The sequence below is a fragment of the Paramisgurnus dabryanus genome, chromosome 13, assembly GCF_030506205.2.
Source record: "Paramisgurnus dabryanus chromosome 13, PD_genome_1.1, whole genome shotgun sequence".
Lineage (NCBI taxonomy): Eukaryota > Metazoa > Chordata > Actinopteri > Cypriniformes > Cobitidae > Paramisgurnus > Paramisgurnus dabryanus.
This window is the reverse complement of record NC_133349.1, coordinates 1,701,020-1,722,947: the sequence shown is the minus strand read 5'-3', so window position 1 is coordinate 1,722,947 and position 21,928 is coordinate 1,701,020. Positions and strand designations below refer to the sequence as shown.

At 36.3% G+C, this 21,928-nt stretch overlaps 1 protein-coding gene across 2 annotated transcripts in view; it reads left to right on the top strand.

Moving 5' to 3' along the window:
- LOC135789243 (mannosyl-oligosaccharide 1,2-alpha-mannosidase IA) overlaps positions 1-21,794 on the top strand; it is a 222,578-nt gene extending 200,784 nt beyond the window's left edge. Inside the window, exons 5-12 of one of the 2 annotated variants that reach the window (XM_065299001.2) lie at positions 3,453-3,547; positions 7,189-7,312; positions 7,393-7,486; positions 11,864-11,979; positions 12,865-13,084; positions 16,778-16,950; positions 19,944-20,059; positions 20,180-21,794. In XM_065299001.2, the coding sequence (XP_065155073.1) occupies positions 3,453-3,547; positions 7,189-7,312; positions 7,393-7,486; positions 11,864-11,979; positions 12,865-13,084; positions 16,778-16,950; positions 19,944-20,059; positions 20,180-20,318 (1,077 nt within the window). In that variant the 3' untranslated portion in view covers positions 20,319-21,794. Of the gene's footprint in view, positions 1-3,452; positions 3,548-7,185; positions 7,313-7,392; positions 7,487-11,863; positions 11,980-12,864; positions 13,085-16,777; positions 16,951-19,943; positions 20,060-20,179 lie in introns of both variants that reach the window. The other variant, XM_073811524.1, reaches the window with a different exon arrangement.
- The last annotated feature ends 134 nt before the right edge of the window (positions 21,795-21,928 follow it).

Below are 21,928 nucleotides of genomic sequence, written 5' to 3'. Positions count from 1 at the left end.
GTTTTGGAGGTCTGAATGCAGTAACGGTCGCACACAGTTTGGCTATTAACAAGAGTGACAACCACATTCTGAAACCAAACTGACGCTCTCAAATTTATCTCAGGATCGTATGGAATTGAAACTGTATTTTTGTGTGCATTGCAAAAAATGTAGCTTTTGTCCGTGCTTATTGGACTGCTCATCTGTTTTTCTGTGTTTGTTATTTTAAGATTGGGGAGATTAGGTAAGGAATAATTGAATTAAATGGTAAATTATTCTGCATATACTGTAGCACGGATACCACAGACATTGCTCTGCTGGTTATTTTAAGGTCAAAAAATAATGCATACCTGTAAAACATTTCTCAACCAATCAGAATAAAGCATTCAACAGTCCTGTGGTATAAGTTCACATGATGTGCATTTACACAAGTAATCTCCAGGCATGCCCGTAGCCAGATATGAGGCCACCGAGATCCGGATCTCAGTAAATTTTTCATATAAAAAAATAATTTTAATGTTTCTGAATGAATAATTAGTACTTTCAAACGACTCACATTGGCATCTGCATATATAATTAAGTTTGGACCGTTTACTGTATAGTTTTGTGTAAAATGACGGAGCTGTATCGGCCGCAGCATTTGCAGTGTTGCCAGATCCCGTTGTAAAAGATCCCCTTTAGATGTTGTGTTTTATGTTTTAGCCGTTAATGTGACACTTTGAAAATGTATACGGTGAGAATGTGCATGTAATGTACTAATATCTGGCAACATGTGATGACCAGCGTGTAAATAGTAATTTGATGGCCAATCAATTAGCTGGAGCAGGTTATTGGTGACATGATACTACATTTGGCAAGACGACACACGCAATAATCATTATTATGTATGTAAGAAACGCTTTCAACACTAAAAATTAATAGAAAATAACACAAAGATGTAGAACAGATGAAATAAATGAAATATGTCAATTATGTAGACATTGGCCATGAAGAATGCTATGTTATTTCATTCAGTTTCGTGGTTAGCATTTAACAAATTCATGCTGATAACATTCATAAGAGCACTAAACAGAGTTCTTGTTTATATAGCCAATATTGTTATTAAAACGATGAATACAATGCTATAATAAGCCTTGTTGCATGAAAATAAATAAATGATCAGTAAAGAAATAACAAATTGTTATCTTATAAATAATATAACAATGCCCACCCCCCAAAACATAAAAAAACATAGAGTATGTATCCAAAGTGTAAAATGGCAAAAAGGTTCAGACAGAATACATAAGATCCAAGGTAAAAATTTAATTTTGGTATATTAACTACAAAATTGGTGCTCAAAAAAAGTACATTTACCAATTGTACTTAAAGTGTATTTTAGTGCGCTTTTTTCTGTCTCCAGGTAAATCACACATGTCAGGTGGGCATCTGTAACCTTTTCAGTACTGTATCTTTCTTTTTTTAACAGTATAAAAATTTACTTTATTTGCTTTATATAATATAGAAATTATGATAAATAAATAAATAATCACTTGTGTACTTGTAATAAACAATTGCTTGACATTGTAATGTAAGAAATTAATTAAAATCCATTCATACAGATGCTAATCGTACATTAATGATGAAATTAGAATCTCATTAGACCAACAAATAAGCTTGATCATTAAAGTTGCTTTAATTATGACAGACATTTTATCAACTTATTTTTTGTTCTGAAATAGATGTGCAGCAGTTCAAGTCTTATATATTTTACCATTATTTACAATGTAAACCCATTCAGTATCTTGACCTTTGAAAGTAGTTGAATGTTTCATGATGTAAAGAGGCTGGAGGTGGAGCTTGTTTCTTTACCTGTATATATATTTTAGGTGTGTATCATGTTGCTTGCTTATACTTGTTATAGCTTACTGGTCCAAGTCACAAAGAAGATTCCCAAGTCTCTGGATACGGCCCTGATCTCTCCTTCAAAGTAAATCTGTGTGATTTCTTTCACCTCTGTTATCATCCACTAATCCAGTAAAGAGTAGCTTTCATGGCTTTCATGTCCAGTGCAGTATGGCTTTAGGAGTTTCGTTTAAATCTTAAACTCTTGGGCTGTAATACTAGTGATACTTACCTTAGCAAACATCACTGAAAGCCGCTTGGAGAAAGAAGTCTGTGTGTTAAAATCATGCATTTCTATCTGCTGTCTTAAAGATCTCCATCAGAGGAAAATGTGGCACTTATAGATGTTAAACTTTTAGATTTTGTGAGGTTTAAGAAAGTCTTTTTTGGATGTATTTGATAAAACTTGCATTTATGAACTGACCGTAATCGTAAGCACCATTGGCAGAGAGAGTTTTAAAGTCCTGCATGGTGTTAAGAAGTGACGGACGTGTTCGATACTCACAACAGCATTAAAATATGCAGAGGAGTTTGAATCCCCAGATAGCACACATCTAAAACTCCTCCATCATTGTTATAGCTTTAAAATGTGCTATAGACTCTGTAATGAAATGAGTTCCTGAATGTCTAAAGTCATTTACAACACCATACACCACAGGTCATTGCCAAGCAACCATCAGGAAATATATTCATATAAAAAGTACGGTCACATCAAATATGACTCCTCCATCAGAATATAAATTCACAACTGGTTTATAACAGAACTTCAGTCACATCTACTCCAAATAAAAATCATTCACTGCTTAATGGTCTTCATATTTACCAACTTGGTGAATAGTCAATGACTATTTTAGATTTTTGGACCCATAAACGAATCTCAAGATGATACATCACAGAGCAGCTATAGCCGTCTGCAGAGCGACTGTAATCAAACGGTTATGAATGACATCATTACAGACATAATAACTGAGTTTGATGCGTGTATTTATATATACAGTAAACCCAGAAATAAAATAGGGTGATCATACGTGCCATTTTTCCCGGACGCGTCCTGGCCAGGATTTCGGGTGCGCTTCCAGAAGTCGTATTTGTCGATCGCATATGTCATCGAGGTTCTTACATTTCAGTTGAAAATATACAATCATTGTTTCAAACTGATCTTGAAATGTAATGGTTGCTTTAATTTTGAAATAGAACCTTAAATAATAAACCTCAAGATGCAAACAATGCAACCTCCAGAGGGCGCACCTAAAATCCTGGCCAGAAAAATCGCACGTATGGTCACCCTAAACAAAACTTTAAAGCTAAACATTTAGCCTATTGAGTATTCAGCTAAGCAAGTTATTATAAGTTGATTATTGATAAAAAAATAGAGTATGTTTCCAATCTGAAAAGTATTGGGCTGTTTAAAGATAAGGTTGGGTAAATATTGGGCTGAACTAACCGCTGGGTTATTAATAACTGGGATGCTGGGATGTTGCTACCAAACAACCCAGCAAGTGTGTGTGTAAGTGATTGTTAAAATCGTATCTTTCACAGACAGCACATGTTACTATTAGTCTCACACTTTCCTGCTTTGTTTTGTCTTTCAGATATTTAAACAGAAGGTAGTGGAGTTGGGCGAGAAGCTCTTGCCCGCTTTCAACACGCCAACTGGCATTCCCCGAGGAGTTATTAACCTGGGCAGGTAAGCATCCAGCGCTGCTTCTCCCCGCGGTCATACGACCGTCAACCTCACCTCAGCATGACGCATCTATTCACAAATCCATATGTCTCAAATCTTACCTTGATCATCGTGGAAAGAGTCGCTTCCTGGCAGCTCTGTCGCCCACCTGGCTTCCATTATCTCACCAGCTCGCCATGACAGCTGCAGGCAAATTTAATTAACTGATTCCAGTGCTAATTCCAGTTAGATGTGTAACAGGAGCCAGAAGCACAGATGGGCTGGGAGACGCCAGCCCCGGTGTGCTACTCAGGTTAGTTATGATGGGAGACAAAGAGCACACGTCATTCTGTGCGCTTTTATAACTATAACAGATTAGGAGCATTTATAGCGGTGAATGTCAGTCTAAAACAAAACCTGTGACGCTTTGTGTTCTGGGCTGTTAAGATTCAGAGCAGCTTCAGGCTTTGTGATCTTGTTTACCATGCAAACGCTGATCCAACAGATAAATACGTAATTATGGACAAAATCTAAGTCGCCATCGTGTGTGTGTCCTTCATGGGGAAGGCAATCCCAGAATGCATTGCAGCCAAGTCGGTGAAAATTCCATTTATCATGGTAAATGAAGCATGCGATTCATGTTATATTGCAAATGTACAGATAATTCATTTTTTTAAAAGACCTTTCGAGCATGTGGTTCTGAACTGGGCTATCTTCATGAGCCGGATTTTGTGTAGTAAAAGAAAGTAGCAAAAAGTAGGAAGACATAGTTAGCAAAATTGCTACTTTAAAGGTCACATTATAATACACAGGGGCAGTTTCCCGGACAGGGTTTAGATTAATCCAGGACTAAGTCGTGGGTAGGACATTAAAGTAGTTTTTACAAACCCACCTTACAAAAAACAATACTGGTGTGACAAAATAATGGCACTGATATACGTTCAGAAACATCAGTGCAAGACATTTTTATATTAACTCTTATAAGTCCCTTGGGGTCAATCTTACCCCCAAGCCACTTTTCTTTAGTTAAAAAACTTGGTTCCCTTCATCTTAGTGGAATAAGATTTTGTGACTTTTCCAGATTATCTCTCAAGATTCATATAAAAACTGGGCTTGATTCGGTCGTTCTAAAGAGGTGTAAAAAAATTACCTAAAGAGGCCCTTTGGGGGTAAAAATGACCCCAATTGAAAATGAATGGAAAATGCAAAAAAAATCATATTTAAAAAAAAATCAATTTTACAGATTTTGGCCAAAAGCAGCCACAGATGCAAAATAAAGATGTAAATTTGTGGGCTCTAATGCTCACACAGGTGTATAAACACACACACACACACGTGCACACAGTCACAGTAAAACTTACACACACATAAAGACACAGGCACACAAACAGAGACACACACAGACCCCCCCCCCCACAAACGCGCACATACACACACTTACAATAGGTCAAATTTCTGTGGCATTTTGTAAAAACAGACATTTTAAAATGCATCAAAAACTACAACAAATTCTTCGATTTGAAATAAAATTGAGTTTTAATGTCCTTCCTAATGTTTATATAAACATAAATTCACAAAATGTTTCACTAAAGTAGTGATTTGAGTAGTCGGCCACATCCAGTGAAATGAATGGGTCTCTATGGGCCTCTGCTGGTCGAAATGATTTATTTCCTAAACTGTAATTCTTTTATGTTCTTTTTTTCTAAACACCTAATGGTCGAATTCAACACATAACATCTAGATCAATATCTAAAAATTTTTTAAATCAAAATAAGATCATAATTGATGTGAATTTTTCACAAAAATTAGATTTAACATGCAAGCTAATGGTGTAGTTGAGGAATTGAGTGGTAAACGGGTACAAAAGTACTTCATATCTCCCAAAACACAGCATTATTGTATGGATGGAAAGTAAACAAAAAATTATGTATTATTTGTTTAATTAAAAATGTATTTATTTTTTGTAATCACTCTTTTAATTTCTGGGGTTATTTTTACCCCCACAGACCTCTAATGTATACAGTATTAGGATAAGCCCTGTCCGGGAAACCGCCCTGTAGTGTTTCTGCTAATCTCATGTTAATCCTGAGTACATATAGTCTTTGGTTTTATCAGATTTATAAAAGACAGCATAGCCATGTCAACTCTTGGTTGATGTGTGTGTGTGTGTGCACTATTCTAGGTGAATTGCCCATATAAGGACTTCCACTGTACTTACTGCACTGAATTTGCCCATAAAAGAAATAAAGCAAGATTGTTATGTATGAATCTCTCATTTTTGGATAAAACTTTTAGAAACTTGTACGAACTCTAGCAAAGTGCATTTTGCACAGAAATACTCTGTCATATGCCCAGCTGCTTTTTTGACAATTTGCCTGTGTTTAGATCCCTAATTTTATTACATTTATATAGCGCTTTTCTGCAGCACTCAAAGCGCTTTTCATATGAAAGGTGGAGGCTCCTCAACCACCACCAATGAGCAGCATACATCTGGATGATGCGATGGCAGCCGTTTTGCACCAGAACACCCACCACAGACCAGCTTATTAGTCGAGAAGAGACAGACTGATATAGCCAATTAGTATTGGGCTACAGGGTGATATGTACCCCCCCCAAATGTAGCATCCTGAATATTTCCATTATGCACAAGAGGGCTGTAAAAAGTATTAGCTTAACGTAATTATCATTTATTTTGTAATATCAAAACAGGGTCATTGATTTTACATTAAGTGGCTTCTGTTAGTTGTATGGTAGATTTTCCCTATAAAAGTTTTCTCACTTTTCTCCCCAGACATCACTGCTATTGATCGAGCCCTCAAAAGAGAAGTGGCGCGTGTCTCGCTCTCACAATAAAAAGAAGAAACAAATAATCTTGTGAATTAGTTCCGCAGTTTCACCGAATGAATCCTGCAGGGAGAGAAAAGCTTGAAAAGAGCTCCGAGCTGTTAATTTCTGAACTCATTCCAACTTCGCTCTTCCTTTGTCTTTCTGTATGTTTTTTGTTCTCAGTTCACTTCGCTTTCAGTAGGTCTGAGACCCACCACAGAAACCGGATAATTTCTCTTTAACAACAGATAGAATTTTGTAGAAAATTTAGTCAAAACAAAAAGGCACTGCAGGTGTATTGATCTTCTCTTTAGGTTGAGTTGTTTGTATCGACTGCTTTATAAATGAGAAACGGTTTTATTGAGAACGCTTCTGTTATTGCTTTTGCATCTGTCCAAGAAGATGAATAGTAGCCTACTGTTATGAAATACATGCCGAAGAGCTTTAAAATTTTGTTAAAGACCTTTTGGATTGCATAATGCTGCTGTGATGCCGGTGTAATAAACATCAGTCTGTTCTTTCTTTCTCATTACTAAAATAATCATTAAGTCGAATCACAGCCGGTATTGTTTAATTCCGTCTCTATTCTGTCTTTTTTCATTAGTGTGTGTAGTGTTCAGGTATGTAATGAAGTGATTTAAGTAATCTTTGTTAAACACATCCTGCCGCTTCAAATCTGCCTTTATTCCAATGATTAACAATAACATTGGCATTTGGTGCTTTGTTGCCATGGTTCCAATCAGCCACGCTGTTACCTGCTGGCCGTGGATGCGGTTTCCATGGCAGCAGCGTGGTGTGGGTGGCGGTACTCATGTTGCCTGGTTTGCTTTCTACTGCAGTGGCACCAGTTGGAGTTGGGGATGGGCGTCGGCCGGGAGCAGCATCCTGGCGGAGTTCGGCACGCTGCACCTGGAGTTTCTTCACCTGTCTGAGCTTTCTGGAAATCCGACTTTTACTGAGAAGGTAGTGGATTTTTTCTCACGGTTTAAACTGAGAAGTGTTCAAAGTCATGTTAACAGACCTTGAATGATTTTGTTTTTTAGGTGTCAAACATTCGAAAGCTGTTAAACAAAATTGAGAAACCTCATGGCCTGTATCCCAACTTTCTGAGTCCCGTCAGTGGAAACTGGGTACAGCGTAAGTCATTTCAACAATCCTTCAGCTCTCCTGTGAAGTGAATGTAAACATGGTAAAATGTGTTAAACATTAGCTATAAATATATATTAACATGTAGGATGTGTTCAGGCCTGCTTAAATGTGTATTTCTGTTAAAAAGCACCTATTTCGTTGTTAAAAACAAGGTTATTTGGTGTATTTGGTGTAATACAATGTGTTCGCGTGGTTTATGGTTAAAAAACACATTATTTTTCATATACTGTACATTTTTGTTGCTCCAGATATCCCTGTCTTCCTCAAACGCTCTGATTTTGTGCAAAGCTCATCAATCTGAAAAACTTTGTGTCCCTGATTGGCCAGCTAATCTGTTCATTGTGATTTGTCTGAATACCTCTGACATCAGCTGAAATGTGACGCTCCTTACCATGTTTGAAAGATTCACTCACAATGCAATGCTGACAGACGTTAACTTACAGGTTGTGAGTCAAAGTAGGAAGAATTATGATAATGTCGGTCTTTATTACATCACCAATCCCTGGAAGTAAACTGTTGCCTACAATCCGTGTGTTTGTTGTAGTCCAAGAAAAGAGATTTACATTGGAGACGATAACTTGCGTCATTGCAACTGGGATTTGTACCTTTTGCATGCTGTATCGTTAACATGAACTAATACACACTTACACACCAAATGAATTGTAACCCTAAAACGAATACACATTGTTTTAATCTCTGAAACTCAGTATATTATAATTAATTTGAATGATAGGAATCAAATTATATATTGTTTAAATCAAAAACACTGTTCACAGTGTGCCTAAATGACAAAAAAATCCACCAGAATATTCCAGTCTTTCTCATAAGGTGCATGCTGGGATAAACAATATTCAAATGATTGTGCATGCAAACTTTTTCAGTTTTTTGATGTTTCATTAAAATTGTTGAAATTCATATTTATATTAAGGTTTTTGACTGGTAATGGACGTTTATGTTGTTGTTGATTTCCTCCTTCATCACTATGTATGTGCAGCGGTTCATGACAGACAGATTCTCACATGAGTTTCACTGTGCAATTATTCTGGCATCCGTGACATCAGTTCAGACCGAGCAGCTCTTCTGTCTGACACGAAACCTCCAGCCAGAAGTTATTAAAATGATAATAAATCCTATTACCTTTTAGAAATTGAATCTTTCAGATTCACCTGCAAAACAGGGGATACATTTATTCTCTTTCCCGATCGGGCTGAATTTAATCTGCAGTTGCAGCCCTAATTGGTGTTGCATGACAATAGCTAAAGAGCCAGAGAGATACTGAAAGTGTGTGTGTGTGACTTTCCCACGCATAACTCATTTTCATTTGCATCGAGCGTGGGTCGAATATATTATATTTTATCATTCTGATAATAATGGAAGATGAAAGATTCATTCATACATAATCCAACACATCTAAAGGAGAGAATAGTTTGTGAATATTTCACATTCAGGTAAATAATTTCACAAATACAATTGAACATTCAGAATATTTGTGTTTTCAGAGCCTCAGAGATTATGGACAGATCAGCACAGAAATCTGATTCATAAATAAATCCTGCACATCTTGAGTGTTGTTTACTCATTCATTATATTGATTATACTTTTAACAAGAGTACATCATGTTTAACACATTGTATCGTATTGCAAGCCAAATCATCTTTAAATCATTCTCAGGGTATGATTTTTTTATATCAGTGATTCAGTTTTCACTAGCAAAATGATCTTTGTTAATATCACAAATGGAATTTCTACTAGTAACTGTGTCTATTTTTGATATCAGTAATTTGATTTTTATTAGTAAAAACTTAAATTCATGATATAGGAAATGACATCATCGCTCGCAGAAATATGTATTCCTGATATTAAAAAAAAGCATTTTAACTAGTAAAAAAGTAATACTTTATCTTAAATCAGTACTAGGTAAATATAAATTCAAATTCAATTACAGATATCAATAATTCATTTCTTACTAGCTAAAATTACTCTAGAACAGTGGTCTCCAACATGGTGGCGGCTAGTGATGCACGGGTCAGCGTTTTTTTCCAACCCGCGGGTCCCAATTTTATAAAATATTTGGCCTGCCCCGCACTACTGTATCTATTTTTACAACCCACACCACCCCGCACCGGCCACCATTAAAATAGACATACTAGGCTTTTGTAATGTAAATAAAAACAGGCTTTATTTCAGCCTAAAAGTGCTTGGAAACAGCCATTAGATTACATCACCCTGTAAACTGGCAACAACATACAGTACGCGAATGAACCATAGAAACCGGCATGGTCATATTAATATAGAGATAAGACATTGATAAACATTTTCAACATTTATAAAGCAGCATTTATATTATCTATTCACAAATTCCCTACTTTCATTTCTCCCGTAGATCGTCTTTCATCTTTTGTTTCTCCGTTTGTTTTGTTGTTGTGACTGGCAGCGGGAGCTACATGGCGCTTCAGTGACATGAGGCCAAAGGTTTAGGGATATTAAGTTACGTTGCACAAGTTACATTTCCAATTTAACCTTATCAAAGAACCTAATAAAATATAATAATATATATTCACATATATTTGACCCATCACGGAAACCAGTGACACAAGTCGGCAGCACAAGTTTCGAGATAATGAGAAACAAAGTTTTTTTTTCAACATTTGTGATTTTCGTTTTATTGCAGAATCTGTTAGTTGAGATCACGAAGAAGCCTCTCCATGTTTGAGATAGCAGTTTTTGTACATTTAAAACCGTACATTTTGCGGTTGAAATCGTCTTGTTTTTCTGGAGATTCTAGCGTGCGGCAGGGGGGGGGGCATTGTCTGTGTATATTTACATACTGGATAAGCTTGTGTTTTCGCCCCCGCCCCCAAAGGGAACAGCATGACTACTAAATAAGGGATAGTTCGCCCAAAACTGAAAATAATGTCATTAATGACTTACCCGTATGTCGTTCTAAACTCAGAAGACCTCCGTTCATCTTCGGAACACAGTTTAATATTTTTTAACTTTAGATTTAGTCCGAGAGCTTTCTGTCCCTCTGTTGAAAATCTATATACGGTTTCCATGTCCAGAAAGGTAATAAAAACATCATCAAAGTAGTCCATGTGACATCAGTGAGTCAGTAAGAATGTGTTGAAGCATTGAAAATACATTTTGGTCAAAAAATAGCAAGAATTACGACTTTATTCAGCATTGTATTCAGCATTGGAAGGGGAATGTCTGTTACACATGTTACAATGTAAATAGTCTTCAGATTGTATATTATATTCTATTACCAGACGTTCATGCAAAATCTGATGTAAACAATAGACTATATATCTATATTTCACGAATTATACGCATTTGTGGACAAAAATGGTCATTGGATGATTCACACATCTGAAACATGGATTCGACTTTTGATCCCCACAAAGATAAAAAGTTCTGTTTATTTTTTATCCGGACTTCTGTCACAAAATACAACATATGGGCTTTACCGGGGGTATGGCTTAGCTAAATGAGATGTAAATGACCGCTATTGTCTCTCCAGGCAGGGAAAAGGGTTAACTTTTCTTTCTCAAATTTCTCAGCATTCTCTTTCTTGAATGTGTTATATTCAAATGGCCACAACTTCTCCAAATATTATCAGATTTCCATGTGTTACACATCGTTGGAAAGCTTAGAAACTGCACTTTTAGAATCTGTGAATAACTCAAAATGCCACAGATCCGACTTGTGTCCCTACTTTCCGTGACTGGTCACATATTTAATATATGCTGCAGGGAATTAGACGCAACATACATGTTTTTTTTTTATTTTATTTTTAATGACCCGCCCCGCAATAAAGTTACAATTTCTTTACCCAACCTGACCTGCAGGCTACCCGGGTTACGAGACGATCCATGCATCAAAGCACATTCTATTAATAGCCTCAATTTTTATATTTATTTCATTTTTTATATTAGCTTGGCTTCTTTTATGCATGTTAAAATTTTTAAACAATGATCAAACATATTAACAAGTAAAATAAAATACAATCAGCAAGTAAAACAAAAAAGTTTTGAGTAGACAATATCAAAAAATTTGCCATCCAGATTGTTTAAAATAAAGGTTGAAGACATACTCTAGAAATGACAAAAGAATGAAATCATTGTTTATATCAAGAATTTGTTTTACTTATAGAAATGTAATTTCTGATATCAAAGAAAGATATTGTTAATACAAGAAATTTAATTCATATAAAAAATTTGAATTTTTAAAAATGTCATGTCATGAGAACAAATAAATGCTAAAATGGCTTGCCATAATACTGTATTTCTTTTGTTTTTTTTGTCCTTCTGGGAGGGGAATGTTTGACTTGTATCATACTGGGATTTATTTCTCTTATTTTCACAGATCATGTTTCTATCGGAGGTCTTGGTGACAGTTTCTATGAGTACCTCATTAAATCCTACTTGATGTCAGACAAGACCGATGAAGAAGCGAAGAAGATGTACTACAGCGCTATGGAGGTACAGTACAAACATTAATGTCTCATTCACACACATTAAAAAAAAATAACTCCTGGACAAACTTTTATTTGTGTTGACTTCAGGTATGTTGTGAACAAATACAGTACATTCTCAAATCTTCTTTGGCATGAAGGGAAGATGCTAAACAAAGATGATGCAAAAGCAAACAGTTATTTGTTATCGATAGGTGATGTTGTGTTCTGGTTGGTGCTTTTCTAAAGAGACACTAAACAACAGATGTTTCTCTACTCTTTAAAGTGTCTGACAGATTTATACACCTTCAGCTGCAGGAGTCTCAATAGATTCACAATGAGGCTTGACTTGAATTCACGCACAGCATACTGAAAACATCTGAAGTATAAGCGTCAGTACCTCAGGCAATATGTGCATGTTATTCTGTCTTTATATGTGCATGGATTTCAGGTTTATTGAAATCCAGCATCGCCCTGATACCAAGGCATCTACTAAAACAAATCAGAGCTTACAGATGTTTCTTACAGAGGCACACATAGCATTCAGTGATCCATGAACAATGCTGCGTTTGAACTTCAAGTGTGTTTGAATGCTGGAGCTATAACGGCTGTCAGCTTTACTGCGATCAGAGAGATGTTCAAATGCAAACGAGTATTGTTTAAGGATTTACTGTTTAGATTGATGACACTAAACCAATCATTAATACCATCATTAAACAACCAAACCGAGAACCATGAAAGCGTTTATAGTTTCCTTCACTAGTGGGACGGTCGCTGTTATGGATGTAATTTGATATCATTAAATAAATCCATCAACCAAATAAAAATAAAATGCAGAGATACACAAAAAAGCAGCAGTGAGTCGTTCTGTTCGCTGTGTAGTATATTTACCGGGGTCATTTTCCAATCTCAGGCCATCGAGACTAACCTGGTACAGAAGTCTCCGGGCGGGTTAACATACGTGGCAGAGTGGAGGGGCGGCATCCTCGACCACAAGATGGGTCATCTGGCCTGTTTCTCAGGTGGGATGATCGGCATTGGTGCTGATGATGGACCTCAGGAGAAGAAACAACATTACCTGGACCTGGCAGCTGAGATCACTCACACCTGTCACGAGTCTTACAGTCGCACAGGTACATCCAGTCACAAACAGACTTATATCATCGTTTTATCTTAATACTCATGCTAAGTGTTGTACAAATGATAGGCGGTAGAGTACTGTGTCATTAGCAAAATCCTAATGTTGTCCCGCCTTGCAGTTAAAAGAACCAATCGTCAGCCGTTAAAGATTCTTTGGGGGTGGAGCTCTGTACAGAGTCACATGAGGCGCTTGACAACCTATGCCCTTGAAAAAGGTGTTTTAGAGCGAGTTGAACTTAAGCAACAAACCTTATGGGACAGTAAATGTCAGGGTTAATTGTTGGTCATAAATATGTTGTTTAATTGTGACTTTAGCAAACAATATTAGGGATATCTGAAATAACTGTCCGGAGGTGTTGCAAACATGGCCGCCAAGTGGCACAACTTCCCCAAGGGGACTTCCCTAATGGTGCGTTCACACCAAACGCAGATGAAGCAAATAAATTTGCTATATTCGCATATAGTTAGACTCTTGAACATTTTGAGTTAACTCGCTTCATTTGCGTGTGGAATTTGTGCATGAAATTTGCAAATACGCTCATTTCCCCGGCTTTAGATAGCTTGTAGTCTCAATACATGAATCTCAGCTGACGTCACTCACATCTCAAACTTGTCTTCCGCCATTTTGAGTACCTGAAGTGGTCGCAAAATAACTAGAAGCTATGTATTTTAACATGTTGTGAGCATTAAATCGCTATTTTTTCAACACTAAGAAGGCTCGACACAACATGATACTTTGCTTGAAATATCACCTGTCTCTCTAGACGTGAACTTGAGCATTGAGAACATTGTTTGTGAACACAGAGTTAACTCAAATGAAGGTTTTGAACAACTGACTTTGGCTTTTTTGGTGTCTGCTCACCGCCATCTTACAAGTCAAGATGTATCGATCTCCGAATGCGACGTAAGGAGGGAGGAGAGTAAAGATGGATAGCTCCTAAAGCACAGTTCCATATAAACGCACGGATAATTCATTGTTTTGTCGAAAGTGAAAAACAATATTGACCTTCTAGTTGAAAAAGGAGTCTCATAAGAGATTCATTCCTTCGCATTCGGAAATCGAAATCTGTCTGGCAAAGATGGCGAGCAGACACCATAACAGCCAAAGTCAGTTGTTCAAAACCTTTATTTGAGTAAACTCTGTGTACATAAACAAAGAGATCCAGGTGATACTTCGAGCAAAGTTTCATGTTGTGTCGCGCCGCCTTAGTGTTGTAAAAATAGTGGTAGTTCAGTAGCAGCGGAGATCGGCTTGAAGAACGGATCAGGGATCGGGTAGGGATCACACCCTAACAATTATATATTTTTTTAAGTAGTGTTTCTTTTCATGACAGTCGAGGTGCGAAATGTTTTCATTTGTAGCCGTTTACTGTATTCGTACGAATCATAGACAGTAAAAGATAAGAAATCTGTAAATCGTAGCAAGCTACCCAATGCTTGTCAGTAGCCTACTCGGTAGGTACTCAAGATGGCGGCAGTAGACTGAAAAAAGAGCGAATGACATTGAAGGTCACATGACTGATATTCATGAATAGGTATATATATATATATATAGCTCAAATTGAGTAAAGAGCGTTTTTACAAACTTACCAGATTGTCCGACCACTTTCTTCCAAGCAAGATCCTTTTTATTCCTGTTTCTATAAAAGTACAAACTCAAAGATGTGTCGTACAGCTCCAGGTGACCACATACAGCGAAGATGATTTTGTCCTCTATTGTTGTTTCGTATTTCTGCCTCTGCTCGCTACGCTGTAGAAAGTAGAACGTCACTACTAGAGAAAGCTTCTGATTGGTTAATGTCTAATATCCTACAAAATTCAGATTTTTCGCTAATTGCACGTTACGCGCGTCAAATGCCCAAAATGCGTCATTCACGCAAATTGCGTCATTTGCGCCTTCTCATTCGCACAAGTTACGCAGGTTGTCTATTGCGTCTTTGCATTGACTTAACATGTAAACTACTCATGCTTAATGCTTTATTCACGTCTGGTGTGAACGCACCATAAGAGTGTTGCACAATGATTGTGATGATCCCTATTAGTGAGCAAGACAGCCGGCCATATTTTACAACAGTGAGATTGTCTCCTGCATTAGGCAAGATAACAGATAAAGTTAAAACAAGAGTTTGACCTGGTTGTAAAACAAGACTCTCAAGAGACGCCAGTCAATGTGGTGATGTTTGTTGTTTACTTAGTACGTGATGTTAAAAAAAGCTTCATTTTGATTTTAAACTATTGCTTGTTCTTATCTTCAGCATGCTTCTAGTTTGTACAGAAAATCCAATCTGTTTCCTCTCAGACAGAGGAAGGTCATTACTCTTACAGATAATCAGAGTCTTTCAATAGATACAGACATTAAACTGTACTGGTCCTCATCCAGAGAAATGTAAAGTGAGAGATTAAGGTGCTAGAACAGATCAAATGCTTCATAATTACCTTGTTTAATGTCATCTTTTCTGATTATGTATCTGACTTCAAATGTAAACAGTTTCAATATTTATACACAGTTATACATGAGATATTTAAATATTGTGTATATTATTATTTTATTGTGACAGGTTGCACTTTGGCAGTTTTGAATGATTTAAAAAAATTATCTAAATTATTTTTGCATTGCTTTAAAAGATCCCTCACTGCTGTTTTAAGGTTTTATATTAAATCTGTGATCTGATATATATTAAACCCCACTGTAGACTGAGACTCAGACAGGCTGTTGTATTAAATAGATTTGGAAAGGCGTTTTTCAGTATTAATGTGGACAATAACTGCTTCTCTATGGGGTCTCTTCAGGCCCAATGGCATCAATGCATCATCAACTAATCACAAAACAAACACCAGGCCACACATTAATACAACAGACAATACAGTACCCGAAAATATTACTCCAGACTGAAGTAGTGTCATATTGCAAAAAGAGAGACTTGACAACACAAACCAAAATCAGTATGCAAATGAGGATGTTTATTCAGAAAAGAGACTCGGACCGGGTGCAATTTTAGATTTGAGGGGCATAATGGGATACATTTTGTTTTGCTGCATTATATTCTGCTTCTAAAGGCATTGCGTTTTCATAAAAGACAACCACACAGACACAGACTGGCTTGTGATCATAGCTTAAAGTTGTGTACAAACACAACACACACGCATAAATGCTGTTTTCTTTTAAGATTTATATCACGTGTTTAGGAGTTACAGATGGACTTTTCTTTATCAGGTATCTGTATGTCACATCTGAAACCTATTCAATGAATATTTCCCACTTTAATTCTTCAGTGCTCAGAGTTTGCATCGACTTTCAGCGAGTTTAGGGATTTGAATTGTTTCCAAACTTTATTTATAGTTATTATAATTAAACCCAGGAAGCTTTTTGTGGACTTCAACACAGCAGAAAATCCATTTTAATTAGTAGTTTACTAAATATTCATATGCATCCCATTTAAAATATTAAAACCCCATTTGAACATTTTGGAAAAAGCATAAACCTCAATGAGCTTTTTAAAATTATTTTAATGAACACTTTGGCTTAACATAAGTGAAGGAAATGCTGGTGGTCAAGTGTGTGGTGACGGCCAGTGAAAGTCAAGAGTGCTCCTGTATGTCTCAGTGGTCCTGTACACTGATGATGATTCAAGCATAAGAAGACCACTGTATGGATTTCATGTTGAAATGTGTTTCTTCATTAACAGCCACTAAACTCGGACCAGAAGCGTTTCGCTTTGACGCAGGAGCAGAAGCGACAGCCACACGACTGAGTGACCGTTATTACATCCTGAGACCAGAGGTCATTGAGAGTTACATGTACATGTGGCGTCTGACCCATGACCCCAAATACAGAGAGTGGGGATGGGAGGCTGTGGAGGTTTGTGAGACATCTGTGATAAAAACACTCACATCATACTTTAGACTTGAGACAGATAACAGTTGAAACATGTCAAGATACTGCACAACCACGATAGATGATAAAACACCAGTGTAACACATGAGTTTAGTCACATTTATCATGACCCTAGACCACAAAACTAGTCATAAGTTACTTTTTTTTATAGAGATTTATACATTATTGAATGAATATGCTTTCCATTGATGTATGGCAGGGGTTCTCAAAGTCCGGTCCGGATCCGGACCCGACGGGAACTTGATCCGGACCCGCGTCCACTTCATATTACAAGTGCATTAATTTCTATGTGATTGATTAAATGTGTGCATTTGCTACTTTACAAATGCATATTAAACTTGTAAACCATTCGTTTAGTTATTTTTTTCTTTTTAGATTTAAGAGTATTCCTGGTCCGAAAATAAAACAAATTATTTAAAAATGTCCTGTGTGACGCTGTAGTCATCACACCCAGATATTATGCACAGCTACTTCATGTACTACGGCTTTTGATCAGTAAGTCCTTATCAATCTGAAATCACTGTTGGTTTGAGTCGTTTAAAACATGCATTTGAAAAAGCAACACTCCTCAAACCTAATCTTTATACATATTCTTTATTATCATGAAAATACCTGAAAAGGTTTGAAGAACAGCAATATAAATATATCCTTAAGACATTTCCTGGAGCTGCTTGTGTCTGGTTATTCGTCTGCAGCGCATATTAAGTTTCTGCCCGAGAGCGCCCCCTGGCTTTTGGATGTAGTGGCATTTCACCATAATTCTATACTCTTTGCCGTAATTCATTGAGAAGCATAGCAAGAATCATAAGCCAATTTATAGGCGCATCCCTAATTTAGGTCAGTGTCTCTGCATACCAACCACACTTTTTTTGCCATGGTTTATGCATCTGATGGAGAACAAACCATTTCTCTAATTAGGTTGCTCTGTATTTTGCACCTGGTTACTTTTGGCATATTTCTTGTGTTTATGTTTGAATTTTTTTTACTTTAAATGCCAAATACACTTATGTTTTTCCCAAACTATTTGTGTTGATTTGTTATATAAACAAATGATTTACATAAAGTTTTTCCGGACCTATGAAAATGATGAGAACTTTGAGAACCCCTGATGTATGGTTTGTTAGGATAGGACAGTAAATGAGAGACAATCAGAACATTTGCTAAGCTAAACCAGCATTTATTGTGCGTAATATTTTTTAAATACTTAAATATTAACATATTTATTAATAAAATACTTGAAAAAATACACATACAGTATGTACTGAGGATCTGAGACCTCATGGTACAGTTTGAGTAAGACTGCTGCATGCCAGTGTGTTGTTGTTGTGTGTAACACAACCTAACATCACATGAAAAGTTACAGACTGATACATCAGCCGATTAATACGATTTATCAGGCAATGCTGATAATAAAAAAGTCCAAATAATGGCCGAAATATCAGCCACTGCAATATGTCGGTCTATAGAAACATCACATTTAGGGGACAGAAATATTTATCGGTCAGTGCTGATAAAAAGCCAAACTGCAATATATTGGCTTATGATTACAATGACAAATTTAGAAAACAGAAATCGGCTGATTAAAAAGATTTATCAGCCGATGTTGTTAATAATAAAAATCCAAATATTGCCTGATACAGTATATAAGCCACTGCAATATATCGGCTTATCAATAGGAACAACTAATTTAAAGAAAAGCAAGATTGATCGGCCAATGCTTTTAATGAAAGATAAAAGAAATGGTCACTATATCGGCCACTGCAATATAACATCTATCATTAGAAATATCTAATTTAGGAAACAGAAAGATTTATCAGTCAATTCTGATAAAAAAAGCCAAATATCGGCCGATTTATTGGCCACTGAAATATATCGGCCTATCATTACAAACAACACATTTTAGGAACAGAAAGATAATCAGCCGATAAATCTTTCTGTTCCTAAAATGTGTTGTTTGTAATGATAGGCCAAAACGATTTATTAGTCGATGTTGTTAATAAGAAAAATCCGAATATTGCCCGATACATTATATCAACCACTGCAATATATCGGTTTATCAATAGGAACAATCGGCCAATGATGATAAAAATATATATCGGCCGATATATCGGCCACTTCAATATACAGTCTATCATCAGTTTTAAGATTATTCCATTAAGTATTATTTAGCAAATATAAGTTTCTCAATTGGCAAAATGGTTATATTTATCGGTCAGTGCTGATAAAAAGCCAAATATTGGCCATATATCGGCCACTGCAATATATCATCTATCATTAGAAATATCTCATTTAGGAAACAGAAAGATTAATCAGTCAATTCTAATTTAAAAAAAGGTAAATATCGGCCGATATATTGGCCACTGAAATATATCGGCCTATCATTATGAACAACACATTTAGGAACAGAAAGATTTATCGGCTGATTAAAAAGATTTATCGTCCGATGTTGTTAATAAGAAAAAGACAAATATTGCCCAATATATTATATCAACCACTGCAATATATCGGCTTATCAATAGGAGCAATCTGCCAATGATGTTCATTTTTAAAAAATTAAATAAGCCATTAAAAGTGTAAATAATAAAACATTGAGACAGATATGTAAGACAAGGTGGATATGTGCCAGGACAGTTTAATAGTACATAGCAGTTTGTCACACTAGTCTTGTTAAGTGAATGGTTGGTTATTGGTGTGACATTAATATAATATAGCTCTCAATCTAGTTGATGTTAAGTGCTGTGTACCTCCTGATAAACTGACGTGTTAGTTAGTGGGTACAGAAGGTGGAGCGCATGCACATTTCTAAAACAAGCTCATGAGCCGATCCTAATTATAGTGTAGATGTTAACCTTTATTCCAGGTTAATAATCTTTAGTTTGCCTTGACATGTTTTATTCAGTGATCAGAAATAGCATTAAATGACATAAGCGATTGTCTTGTTTTAAATGTCTTCACAGGCATTAGAAAAACACTGCAGGGTTGATGCGGGTTTCTCGGGTATCAGAGACGTCTACGCCTCTACAGTCAGTCATGACAATATGCAGCAGAGCTTCTTTCTCTCCGAGACCCTCAAGTAAGAGAAATACAATGCTTGTGATTATTTATTACATTTCATCTACAAATAATATGTCTGATGAGAGACATAATGTGATGTTACATCTTACTTGACTTACATGTCCTCATATGATCACAGATACCTGTACCTGCTGTTTTCGGACGACGATCTGTTGCCCTTTGAGGATTGGGTGTTTAATACAGAAGCTCACCCACTGCCCGTCATACGCAAGAGCTGTCAACTGGAGCACAACACCAGACAGACGTCTCTGGAGTAATATTTACCATTCCACACATGTAAACACACACACACTCACACATCTAAATGCTGGGCCATGACCTTACGGGCCCTAACGTGAACTATCAGATCTTTTACTGTAAAGGATCTGCTCCTCTATACGCTGTGATTGTATATCTCTGAGCCGCGACACCGGCTTTATTTTCCTGTGGACAATCAGTGACACGTGACTGTCGTGAGAAGAGAACGTTGTTTTCTTTGCTTCTTTCCTCCGTGAGGAAAACAAACAAACGTGCGGCCCTGGAGCCGCGGAGGGTCATGCTGAGCGACAGAAAACCACTTTTCTTCACATCCCACCTGTAATTTATCTTTTCTTTCATCCTTTCATTGTGTATTCGGTTCTTGCCTTCTTCTGCCAAAGCCTTTAGCATCTTTATTTCATTTTCTCTCCCAGCGTTTTTCAGTTTTTTATGTCTAATTTTGTGGCATGATTCGTTTTAGAGGCAATGAAAGAACAGACTTAAGAAAAGTTTCCTTTGAAAAATGTGAGTATGAAAGGTGAATTGAAATGTACGTTTGGTTTAAACAGGAAGCTGATCATTTAAAAGACCAATATCAGAATAAACAAAGACATTTACAGCATGTGACCAATAGAGCTGAGACATAAACTCACAATCAATTCATTATCACCATATTTATAGTATATATGGGTAAATATTGCTCTTTGTTACTATAAACATTGTTGAAGACAAGGATTTTGCTGTGTTTTTATTAATACATTAACCCTTATGGGTTGTTGAGGCCATTTTTGTTCTTTTATGTCTTAATTTGGCCTATGTCTTAAATTGACACATATTTTGATGCTGCACAAAAACTAAAAATACATCAAAGCCAATGTTTTTTTTTTTTACCAATCTTTGGCATGACCTAGACTGTGAAAAAGGTAAAAAAAATTCCAGTCCACAATCACTTTTTATATTGAAAATCGGTCAATTTGTGTTTTTTCCCCAAATCAGTTATGAACTTGGCAATTAAAGAGTTAAAAACATGGAAATTTTGTAAACATTTGATAGTTTTGATCAGTACTGAGGTTGATTAACAGATTTAAAAAAATATTTAAAAAATAATTTAATGAATTTTTACAGCCGTTTAATTTAGTGGCCGTTCTTGTACACGGACAACCCGAAAGGGTAGTGAATTTGAACAACCCACAAGGGTTAAACATTTTGAATCTTTTTTTGATTAATTCTTTCCCCGCAGTTTCCTGCCAATAACAAGTTTTAAGGGCAAACCATATTTTGACAACTTACACAACTTATAAAACACTAAAGCATCCACTGATCCAAAAACTCTGTTTATGTTTTGATCAATGCTCTGAATTAAAAGTCCTTTACAGAAATGCAATCTTAAAATTTTATCATTTTGAAGAAACCTTATCACATTTGGAAGGTGATTTTTTTATGATAGCAGGAGGGTCTGTTCTTTCATTTGATATGTTTATATATTCATAGAAGAAAATCACAAAAAAATGGCGCTGTGGCTTGCATAAAACTCTGGCGGGGAAAGAGTTAAATACTCTGGCTAATGTGATTAGTCAACATTAGTGATGAGTACTGTAATGAAAACCCCTAAAAATCAAGCAGAAATTCT